This window comes from Anguilla anguilla, chromosome 4, assembly GCF_013347855.1.
Source record: "Anguilla anguilla isolate fAngAng1 chromosome 4, fAngAng1.pri, whole genome shotgun sequence".
Lineage (NCBI taxonomy): Eukaryota > Metazoa > Chordata > Actinopteri > Anguilliformes > Anguillidae > Anguilla > Anguilla anguilla.
Genome location: NC_049204.1, coordinates 47,657,058 through 47,669,343, shown reverse-complemented (window position 1 = coordinate 47,669,343; position 12,286 = coordinate 47,657,058). Strand labels below are relative to the sequence as shown.

The 12,286-nt window shown below is 38.8% G+C and overlaps 2 protein-coding genes and 1 non-coding gene across 3 annotated transcripts; 1 reads left to right on the top strand and 2 right to left on the bottom strand.

Moving 5' to 3' along the window:
- Positions 1–320: 320 nt before the first annotated feature.
- On the bottom strand, positions 321–4,310 carry chmp4c (charged multivesicular body protein 4C). The gene is made up of 5 exons (XM_035412036.1): positions 3,951–4,310; positions 2,530–2,707; positions 2,165–2,273; positions 1,593–1,716; positions 321–970 (listed from the first exon to the last, which is right to left on the bottom strand). The coding sequence occupies exons 1-5, from the start codon at positions 4,147–4,149 to the stop codon at positions 909–911; spliced, it is 672 nt and encodes a 223-aa protein (XP_035267927.1). The 5' UTR covers positions 4,150–4,310; the 3' UTR covers positions 321–908.
- A 551-nt stretch (positions 4,311–4,861) lies between these two features.
- On the top strand, positions 4,862–8,666 carry zfand1 (zinc finger, AN1-type domain 1). The gene is made up of 8 exons (XM_035412035.1): positions 4,862–4,945; positions 5,276–5,318; positions 5,706–5,745; positions 5,868–5,995; positions 6,356–6,447; positions 6,896–7,017; positions 7,616–7,771; positions 8,310–8,666. Exons 1-8 carry the CDS (start codon positions 4,891–4,893, stop codon positions 8,487–8,489), a joined length of 816 nt encoding a protein of 271 aa, XP_035267926.1. The 5' UTR covers positions 4,862–4,890; the 3' UTR covers positions 8,490–8,666.
- A 1,051-nt stretch (positions 8,667–9,717) lies between these two features.
- On the bottom strand, positions 9,718–9,790 carry trnar-ccg. Its single transcript has one exon. It is a non-coding gene; the product is annotated as a tRNA-Arg (tRNA).
- Between the last annotated feature and the right edge of the window lie 2,496 nt (positions 9,791–12,286).

The window sequence follows — 12,286 nt, the reverse complement described above, 5'->3', positions numbered from 1 at the left end:
TGCTGTCATTTTGCTTTCATAGCTCACCCTGAAAGCACCAAATCTCTTCCACATTAAAACTCCAGGTGAGTGTGTGTGAGATAGAAATGAAAACTGGATCCAACTTTGTGTGTGGAATCCTTGTTAAATATAAATGAATGGTGGATCTTTAAACGTAATGTACCAAATGTCATATTTTAATTATTCAGATTAAATGATATATTTTCATACATTCAAAAGAAATCCTCACATGAATATTTGTTTCAGTTCAATTCATACAAACCGATAAAATATTAATATATACAAAAATCCTAACTGGAAGATATCTGTAAGCTACTTGGTGGTTTTGATTAAAAAATAAAAATCTTATATTTTTTATTTATTTGTACTTTCATGTGACAATGGCAATAGTTGAAAAACCTCCGTCTTCATTATTGCTATTTCATTAAAAAGCAGCCTTATCCACGGTAACAAAAAACAGTTTTCTGCTTAGAGAGAATGTAACCAACATACACAGTCAGAACTGAAGAACTGTACCATGCTCAATGATAAAAATAAAAAAGAGCCTCCAACACAGGCCTAGACCTTCCACTTTCAGGTAAAATACAGACTACATTATTCTAAGCAACCAACCACCTGCAGTCAACTATCAATTCCTTCATTTCATTTTTTTCACCATGAAAAAATATTGGTGTACACATAAAGCAGGAGTTTATGTACTCTAGGTTCCTACACTAGACACACAACAGAAATAAACACAATTAAAAAACAAAGTTACTTCTGTGCATACCCAGCATAAAGAAAATAATAAATCATAAACATTCAAGCAAAGGGAAACACATATTCTTCTATAGCTGTACAGCTAACACTAAACGCTGGCTTTGCGTATGATAGTGTGGCAGTGGTGTATATACTGAGGATGGTAAGAATTAGGAGGCCCACGATGCAAGCCTTTTCATGTCCGCATCATCCTCCACCTTCTTCTTGGAGTCTGTGAAACAAAACAAGACACAATCATGTCATGATAATCGGACCATTTTCAGAATACAAGAAAAAACTACCCATGGCCGGATAAAAGTAAAATGAACCAGACCAAAGAACAAATTATGACTGATATTGTCAGTGAATGTTGAGAAATAACTTGTGAAAATGACACTGATGAGGTACTTTCTGGGGAGGTTTATAGTTGGGAGGAAAAGTACTTTGAAGGTGAATCTGACAATACTGAGAGTATATGGCTGTCATCTGTGTCTCAGGGCAATCCTTTATATAAAAAATGCCAGGAGGCATGCTTCAAAAACATGTTTGATGTATTTCCTTAGGCAGGATCTGGGGGTGGGGGCTAACCCCAGCACAACGGTGCTCAGTATAACCACTAAGGGGTATTTTTAAAAGAACAGGCCACAGTTTTACTCTGCTCAAACACTTATGCCAAACAAAAATATTTTTCTAAAATCTTCTTCAATCCAATATTGATTGTAAACAAATGATGATGAAAGGTACCTCATGCAACTCCCAAAAAACAAAAATCAAGATGACATCGAAATACTCTGAAAGTGAAAGACAGCACTGTGTGTGCAGGGTTCGGGCTGCAACACGGGGGTCCCACTTACGTGCCCGGTGGCTTGGCCGGGTGGGCAGGGCTGTGGACGGCACGCTGGGCAGCCTGCCCATGCTCTTCGTGCTCTCCTCCAGCTCCTCCTGCTGTAGCTCCTCCAGCTCCGCCAGCAGCTCATCCTGAGAATCACAGCAAGGTGTCAGTTAGCCGGCCATGCTAACACTGGGGCGGCAATTTAGTATAATGGGTAAGGAACTTGTAACCTAAAGGTCGCCAGTTTGATTCCCAGGTAGGACACTGCCATCGTACCCTTGAGCAAGGTACTTAACCTGCATTGCTTCAGTATATATCCAGCTGTATAAATGGATGCAATGCAAAATTCTATATCAAATGTGTAAGCATTTTACATTGCATCCATTTGTGTTGAGTAAGTCGCTCTGGATAAGAGCATCTGCTGAATGCCTGTAATGTAATGTAATGCAATACAGAGAGCAGGAGCAAAGCTGATCTGAAACCTTCACCGCAGGGCTGAATGAGGATAGCCAGGGCAACAGTTTCCAAAGGCATACAATGAAGTGGCTACAGATATTCATTATGCAGCATTTGGTTAAGAAAGTGTGCCTTTACCTCATCAAACTGATCTCCAAATGGCTGGGAGATAGCATCATGTATCTCCTGCGCTATCTCCTGCTGCTCTGTGATATCCTGCATCAAAGAGTCTATCTTATCCAGGTCCCTGAAACAGAAAGGAGTATATGTAATCTTATTTTATTACACATCATTTATAGGCACGCAGGCCAACAATGGGCATTGCCCTTCAATAAAATGCTATGTCTGATATGTTATGTACACCTACACATAACATGCATATATATAGCTTACAAATGCAGATTTTGCAAACTGTTAAGTACTCCAATGTCGTTGCCTATGAAAAAAAAGGCTCCTCAGTTATCAGTATGCAGCATCTTCTCATTCCCTCCCTGCTCACTCACATGTTCTGGTGAACCCCCTTGATGGCCTTGGCAGCAAAGCCCATGTTCTTGAGCACCTCCGTGTTGGTGTTGGCGTTCTCCAGCGCTTCTCTTTGGAACTCAATTGTAGAGAGGGTTCCATCAATCTGAGTCAGCTGTTGCTCAAAACGCTTCTTTCGCTTTAGGGCCTGGAGTGCAGCTGGGGTTGTGAGAGGGATTTCAAATCAGGAATATTGCCATTAGATACATGACAGACTGTGCTCATAATTACATTCCATGTAGTTGACGTCAATAAATATTCTTTCCAATCATTAGCCCATATGAACACGTGGACTGATTAATAATGTATCTTGAAGTGTTACTGGTGCTGTGCGTAGCCTTGCTGTCACATTGTTGTTAAACAAAGAGCAGATATACACTTTAGCAGGCTTGGATGTGAACATTGGGATGAACTGAACATTTCAGTTTAAATGTTCTCAAACTACACAGAAAACAAGAAACAAAAGGAATCACTGAGTTGGCACGGAGAGGTCTATGGGAGAGAATGTTACAATGAGAGCAATTAATGGAACAACTGGAACTGCAAAGCCCACTTAAGTGAGATACTATTGCCTAAAGCAAAGGAGATGATGGGTGAGAGAGAGAAAGGATAGTGTGAAACCAAAGGGGGAATTGATAACAGAAGAGACAAAGGTCCACATGAAGGAAATGGTATTTAAAAAAAGATCCCAGACAAACGCCCACTTGGTCACTCCCCTGTAATCAACTAAAAACGGGGGGAAATGCCTTTATGCAATTTGACCATTCTATAGCAACTACGCTAAAACGGTAGGCTAAATCCTCTTAACTTCTTGGTGTTATTTTAGCAACATATTTACATTTTTGACCCAAGTTAATTGTCCGATGGGAAATGAAGCACATCCTGTGTTCGGCACTTGCTTACGTAAGCCCTGCAGTGATTCAAATGTAGCAAAATGGTGGCTCACACACCTATCACACAGCCTACCATACACAGTTCAAAATTCGTTCACATGTACGCACACTCAGCACAGCACTGACAATACAATGTTGTATTGATCTGCGTCAAACTAAAATTATGAGTAGGCTATGCTGAGTATGCTGAAGAACGAGATTGTCTGCAAATAAAAGTAGGCGTTAGTCGCCTTACCAGATTCTTTTAACAATGGAGAAACAGACAGATACACGGGGTTTGAATTTCTCCACAGCAACAGAAATATATGAATGACTTTTCCATATATCTCTGCCATGAAAAAAACTATCTTAGTTAGCCCATTGTGCAGCTTAAAAAAAGTTAACTACCTACAGTGCAAGACATATCAACTAAAACTCACTAGGACGATTTTCAATTTATATAGGCTACTTTTCAGTTTGTTGTAACAATATTTCAAAAGAAACAACCTGAAAACCTAAACTACTCATACCTCTTTTATTCTTGGTCCCGTTCTTTTTGGCAGTTGCAATTTCTTGTTCGATTTTTTTCTCCAGATATTCTTGTTTTTTAGTTAACATCTCCTCGGTCTCTCGGAGTTTGTGGATTGCCTCTTGCGGAGACGCACCTGTCCTGTGTCTCGACTTGGAGGAGCTTGAGCTCCCTTTAAATAACTTCGAAATTTTGCTCATTATACCGAAAGCGTTGCGGTGTGGTCTAAATGACAGAAGGGGTTCAGAGAAATGCAGAGGCTGAGCTGCGCTTTAAAATTGTTAGGCGGGCACGGTATTTATCTTTAAAGCTTTGAATCTAAACAGAGCGACACACCTGCTATTTCCTGAAATGTGACACCTGGGGAAGGGTGGGAATGTATCGGCTCTTGGAAGTGCAACATTATTCGATAGGAAATGTCCAATAATTCATTTCCAAATCCAAAATCAATCAACTAACTTTGTAAAACAGCAGCAAAATGTATCAAAATGACAATTGCATTTCCTTGAATGTGAACTTGCTGAATGAAAAGCAACTTTTCACACTTAATGGAAAATGCTGAGTGTCTGAATAATTCCATATAATGTTTTTTTCTGGCCAGAACATGCTATAGTTAATATCCCCCAAAGGTTATAAAATAAAATAAAAATCAAGCTGTGTGTGAAAAGGGTGACTTTCAGACCCAAACAACAAAAAGCTGATTTTTCAGTACCATTCCATATTATGTATGCAGACGTTATGTATGCAGATAATATAAATTGCAGCTTTTATAGAAACAAGATGCTAATACCAGTACGAATTTAATAATTACATTCCAATATTTTTTTAAATTTATTTTTTTAATGAATTCTCACAGATTTATGTTGAATTGTTCTTGTTAATACTACATGCGCTTCCTGATTGAGTTCAAAGGTGATGTTGTCCAGTGACGTCAGTACAACATGGCTGAGCTAGACATTGGGAAACATTGTACCATTGCGACTTGTAATCAACAAGGTATTTTGAAACAATATTTAAGATAGACTGTTATACAATTCCCATTGTTCGACAACGCATGACCATTGTTGTATGTTTAGGTGATCCGATAATCTGTTTTACACACCATTGATTTTGGCTAACTGACGCATGGGAAGTTCGCTTTCAAACTAGCGAGCAGTTCTACCAGCTCGCATCATCAGCAGTGATGAAAACCAGCTAACGATAGTTCAGTAATTCGCATGTAAGTTTTAGCTAAATTGGCTGTCTAGTAGCAGCGCAATGTAATACAGTACATATGTATCTGTTAATCGACGATGGCTGAATCACATTCTGTTATTTTACTTTCAGACTTTCTGCCTTTCGTCTGCGATGATTGCTCTGGGGTTTTCTGGTAAGATTCACTGTCAAAGTGGATGAAGCTAACGATATGTAAAATTTCGTCATAATCTGTATTTTAACCGTTAGAAGTGTAACGTTAGTTTTTATGCAGGTCAAAGTTTTTTAGTAATCGGTTTAGCAATCTGAACGTGCGTCTACATGTCTACATTTGCAGGCTACTTTGCAACCTTGACTTTGCTTGACAGTTGATGGATGTAAATAACAGCCTGTACGAATTCAGCAGTGCCTGTTCATATAAAAATTTGCATGTGCAATATGCCTGTTAATTAAATCTGACTTTTAATAATTAATTATTTAATAGAAATGTTGAAATTGTGAACTCATTGCATGTCATTTAATTATTTTTTAATTAATTAATTAATTTTTTTTTTTTTTTAAGCATTGAACACAGAAGTCGAGAGTCACATGCGTGTCCTGAGGTATGGGATGTGAAATAATAATCTTTTCTGTATTGTTTTTATGGCTTTTGTGTTTGATTGAAATATCCTGGACATCTGCTGTAACATAGTCATTTTGATATTTAACTGCTTTATTCATCTAGATTCCGGTCAAAAAAGAAGTTCTGACATCTAGCAGCAGTACCTCATATCCATGCACATTTGAGGACTGCAAAGGAAAGGAGCTACTACCAGTACTGTGTCCACACTGTCAGAAAAACTTCTGTCTTGCGTGGGTATACTGAATATTGCATCTACTGTAAAAGCTAGATTGGTAGAACATTATGCATGATAAGCATAAGATTAGTTCTTATGTCTGCCAGTGTATTGTCAGGCCTCTTGTAAAATATATTTAAATCTCAGTGAGATTTCCCTACTTAATTAAAGGCTGAATGAAAAAGATGGTTTGTTGAGCAAAACTGTACTAAATACTATACGTAAATTTATCCAAAGTAATTTGGATTCCAGCACAACGGTATCTGTATTTGGAAAGGTTCTCAGTAGGGACTAGATGTTATTCTCTGTGTGCTTTCTCTGCCACTTTCTGTCGCTGCTGCTACTGATTCCCTCATTGGGGCATTTTGTTAAACAGACATCGGCATCAAGATGACCACAAGTGTGAGAAATTGGAGATCCAGAAGCCACGCATGGCTGCCACTCAACAGCATGTAAAAAATATAGTTGGTTAGTCAATTGTTTCATACTTCTTGGTCTTCTCTATACCTTCACCTGGAGAGACACATTTTTCAACATACCATGGACTTTTTCTGCCTGCAAATGTCCGCCATTTTGTTTAGTTGTGCCACTCATATGTTGCAGGTAGTCTCACATTTAAGGATAGTCTTTTTTTTTTTAATTGCTGGTCTTTCAGCATCTTAGACAAGCTAAAACTGTGATGATTTCTCTTCGATATTGAAAATTTGTCTGAGACAGCAGAATCACTACTAAAATCATTGTGTCTGGAAGGCATTCATTTGTTATTCTGAACTTTTTATTCAATGGTTTCTATTTCTATTTCTGGTCTGTTCTTAACATGTCCACTTGAGGGCAGTGTAAGCTTACATTGACACGATCGAAATTGACACAAGGTAAACTTTCTCTCTCTAAACCCTCTCTCTTAACTTTTATGAAGAGTCAAAAAAGGGCTTGCCTGCCAGTAAGGGGCGTAAGGGTGCGAAGAACAGTGCAACTGCAGCGAAGGTAGCCCTGATGAAACTGAAGCTGCACGCTGATGGAGACAAGGGGCTGCCGCAGGTAGCTTTTTGTCATTGTGTGTCTGATGAAATGATATTAAAACATCTGGTGCTGCTCGACCCAGGTGGGACCCACAATCCCCAGCTCCGGAGGCTGATGCCTTATCCATTAGGCCACTGGGCCTGCTGAAGTCTTTGCAAGACAATGGGTTTAAGTACATTCCTAGTTGTCCTCAATTTTCAGGTTGCGTATTGGGTCCTGGTGATTTCTGATCACACTTCCTGTTTTTTAAAAAGAATAATTAAGTATATCTTAAAACTGTCATTTTAATAACTATGTTTTAAAAAACTAAATGAATCAATTTAGACATATTCTGAGATTTTTATTTTTAAAATGGAGATAACAATTGTTGAGCAGCTGGGCAACTGGAACAGGCTATGTTAAAACTTGCATGATCAAGCACTGGGTCTTAATTGTGATAGGATCTGATTATAGTTTGCTCCACCCCTGTTTTTTAAAAATATATTTTGTCTCATTGTTTTACGATACCCTTCCTCGATACCCTTCCTATGTAATTCTGTTCCCTTCTCTGTGATCCATGTTTGGCTTTCATATACTTTTGCTCGAAAACATTTACATTTCCTTTGTTCAACTGCAGACAGAGAGGACATACTTCCAGGTGTTCCTTCCAAAAGAGGCTAAAGACAACAGCCTGCCCATGTTCTTCTGCTCCAGATGGAGCATAGGAAAGGTGGTGGACTATGCTGCCACTCTGGCAAACCTCAAGAACAACAACAACGTCTTAACAGCCAAGGTACTGACATACTGCACTCAAACCCAGACAGCCTTATTCCCATTTTACCTCCATTTTCAAATGCCCAATTGTATTTTCATCAGTGCTCGTTGCAGCAACCTCTATCATCAATTCGGGGTAGCACAGTTATCGAGTATGTGCTTTCCTCTGCAGCACGTGACGTCAGCTGCTGCGGTCACATCACAGTTTACAAGCTGAACTCGCAGAGACACGAGCTGTAGGAAGACTCTTAATGTGCCCCAAACAACCAGCAGGGGCCACTGGTGTGCGATGAGGTGCTATCAGCCTGGCCCAATAAAACTCTCCTTGAACTCGTTTTGCATTGCCTTGTGGGGCTACTGGCTACAGTCAGCACAGGCACAGTCCAGATTGGATCCCTGTCCATGGGGTCTATCCATGCACTTGACCAGTTTCTTTAACATTACTGAGCAGCTCCTCCTGTCCAATTTTTAAACGACTTCTGTACATTAAAGAAAAATGAATTACATCTTTTGAAGGAAGTGTTTCCTGTCTGACGGCTCTTGCTCTTCGCCTACAGAAGCTGAGGTTGTGCCACCCGCAGACCGGAGAAGCCTTAAAGATGGACGACACCCTGCTGTCCTGGCTGGCTCACTCAGATTGCCCACTTTACAATGGGGGGAACGTTATTCTGGAGTACCTGGACAATGACTGCACAGAGCTAGAGGACGTCACTGCGTACCTCCCTGTGTCCCGATGAACATTGCTTCCTGTGTCCCGATGCTATTTCTGCATCATCGCAGTGTCATTGCTTTCATTTGACATTAGTAAAATAAATGTTGATTCATCCTGTCAGTACTGAATTCATTTAATATGTGTGTTAGGAGATGCGTCACCATTTACAATGTGATCTTCAAAATAAAGTATTATAATTTTGTGTGGCTGGTAAGCATTTCTAGCCACTCCTGTGTGAAGTTAAGTGATTATGTCATTGGGGTGGTGGTCAGAGTGAAAGGAAGACTGCCTGACTACAGAATCTGAACTGATTGTTCACTATAGTCTTTTTCCACTGAAAATAAATAGTCATTTTCAGAGACACTGTGGTTGCACATTAGCACTGGCCATCAAACAGGCCATCAAATGCTTAATCATATATCTGCCTTATTTTTACACAATACATTGGGTAACTGTACATAAGTGTATTTATGCCTGTATATGTACTGTATAGGGAGCAAAAGAGAGATCCAAGAGCTCACATAGCCGACAGGAATTTCAAATAGTTGTGTGTCTCAGGAGAATTGCGCACAGTTGCAGGAAATTCTACTTTGTAATTGTAAAAGATAGTTAAAAGTGTGGCTTGCAAATTGCTTGTGTGAGAACACTGCGGTACACTTGCCCATTAAGGATCCAAAGCAGAGGTTTGATGGAGGATTTCAGTTCCTCACAGAGGCTTCTTGATCCTTTCAGGGACTCCTGAACTATGCAGTCTCGGCCATTTGTGCTTTGTGGGTGGATCAAACATGATTTGATTTTCTTTCCTGCTGAATACGAAGTGCTTCTATGCGTCTCTAGTGCTTCGGGAAAATGGCATTACATTTTTACCCCCCACCAATGTCAACCAAACTTTGTGTAAATGATAAAAAGCTATAAACTATATGTGTCTTAAATGCATTGCTGTATGTTTTAAGCAACCTATGCTGCAGCAGAAATGAATCACCCTGTTTTAAAGGCTATTGGCTCTTCAAATTTTTCAGTTCAGTAACATATGACCTATTTATTTACACAAAACAGGCAACAACTGACTCATACGCCTATGGAATTTCCCTTTCTGCCCACATGCAAAAAACGTGTTTATGCAGGAAGTACTTTTAATAGGAAACACCCTGCTTTTTAAATGCCTCCTCCAGAACCATTCAAGAGAAGTGGACAGTGTTAACTTCTTTCACAGTGATGTGAACCATTATCATTAAAAATGATCCTGTACCAGTCGACCCAGGTGGGACTTGAACCCACAATCCCCAGCTCCGGAGGCTGATGCCTTATCCATTAGGCCACTGGGCCTGGTCTGTAGGGGAACTGCAAAACAATAGATATCCCATACAATGGCTAGAGCTTATGGCTGATTGTGTCTCATTCAATAGGTTTATATCTAAAGTAAATTTATATCAAACTAAAGGAGGAAGGCGGACTGCTCATTGAATCTGTACAACAAAACCACAGCACATTTTTTCCTTCCCTGTATGTGAAGCATGTTACACTATTCAGGGACAGCTGGTGCTCAACCTGAATATTGTACTGCTTGAAAATCTGCAGACAGACTGGCCACCCTGGCTACAGCAAAACATTTGCAAAAGCTCATGCAAACTAACATTACTATAATATTTGTTTCCAAAGAGAGACCAGTGTAATCACTGTATAAACCATCTATGATTTTCCAAAGTAGAAACTGTACAGTTGTAATGTTAAAAAATACAGGTTGTCTAATAAATGTTTATTTCACATGCAATAAGTATTTGTCATTTTTACAAATTTTTGTTTAGCATCCACTGTTTTTTTTTTCTTCTTTTTTTTCTCATCTCTGTACGTCAGTTGGTCATACCCTGTTTCCAATGATAACTGCTGAGGGGCACAAGAGGATGTCACAATGAATGCCAGAATGTGAAAAAAATAATAATTAAAAAGTAAATCAACAGTCTAATCCTGCTGGACTCATGCATGTCATGCAGTCTTAAGATGTTTGACTGATTGTAATATCTCTAACTCATCATTGCCTCTGTCTGCCTCATTGGTTGAGTTGGTGGTCTCTGGCAGCAGTATTGTGATGGTTTTCTAAAAACACTAACTGATCTGGCCAATTTATGTGTTGCTTATTTTCTATATAGTCTTTTACATTTTTTTTATTTAAATTTAATTTGCTCAGCAAGTCCCACTGACATATAGAATATCTTTTTCAAGGGAGACCCAAGGGAGAAAATTGTAAATAACAGACACCAATGATACACAATAAAAATGACCTTTCTGTCTAGTTCAGTTGTTTCTCTTGGTACCCAGAATTAAAGTATTATGAGCAGAAAATACAATAACTATGATTTGATTTTCATGTAAATATGTGAGATGGTAGAGTAATAAGTACAGCTTTATAACTGGTCTGAAGATGCATCTCTTCAGACTATACTTAGACTACCTAACTATCACCACTCTACGGATCATTTCTATCACTTAAATTCCCCTCTTTCATGCTACACATGTACCTCCTGTGCCACTCATGTCACATGTGCCTCCATCCAGCACTTATTGTGCCTTGTATCATTGTCTTGATGTTGTAGCTTGTAATGCCTACTAGTTTGACTTAGTATAGGTTAGGTTACAGTAATGTTCACTGTATGAACTGGACTTAATGTGTTCATGGCTATGAATAACTGCGCAAAATGAGTATTGTACCTTATCAGATCTGTGTTTTGTAGTTCCTCCAATGACCTTTGGTATGCACTTATTGCTTTGAATAAAAGCGTCTGCTAAATAAATGTAACGTAATGTAACTGACAACATACAGAGTTTTTAGTCTGCTGGTTACAAAATATGCCTGAAAAGTTATAAAACATTACATGTGACGGTACCTTTTATAACTTTACACTCTAAATCATGATGATGTTGTTAACTTTTTACCTTTATCATCATTTCCTAAAAATCCACATCCATTCTAACCTTGCTCAAGCTCACGCCCACTTGAGTTATTTGTTTAACAGATTGCCAGGAAACCTGGCATTTTAGAGCGGGCAAACCCCAGGAGATCGATGTGAACCTCGACCCACACTGTGTGTAGGCTACAATTTATGGACCACCTCATTTATAAAAACACTATATTGCAAATGAGGGGTGATTTAGACTTTGTGTCTGAGGCAGGTCGAGACAGTCTATAAACATGCTGTGACAGTTTATAGACAGTGAACCTTTTCAAAGGTTTTTATTTTTATTTTTTGGCCAGCACTTGGTAAAGACTACCTTACTAGGTATTGTGGACAACAGCAAGAAGATTAAGATGGCTTCAGATATTTTATATATGGCAAGTATCACATCAATTATGGGCTGTGAAAAGAGAGATATCTAAAGCAAAACTGATTTTTTGATAAATAAAAAATGTGAAAGAGTTTAATCAGCCATGGAAGATTGCATTTTGTGCCAATTTAAATAAAGAAAATGACAGAAAGATATTAATCAATCACATTGTTTGTGAATAGTGAAAAGAGGTAACACCATGTGGTTCTACAGGAACATTAATTAATGATGTAATACTCAGAAGTGGCTCACACGTTTTTCAGCCTTATTAAATGTTTTCTGCACAAACTATTCACAATATATGAATGCATGGTGCTGTGAGCCCTGATTTCAGTTAGGGAATCCTTGGGTAATTAGTGTTCTTGTCTTCTATTCAATAAAAAACCAGCCAGATAATTAGTGTATACTTCAGGTAATGACTGTGTGTTTCATTCATGTCTGGATCTTGGTACTTGTCCTTTATTTAAAACCAATAAACTCTGCAACAACAGGCATCTGTTT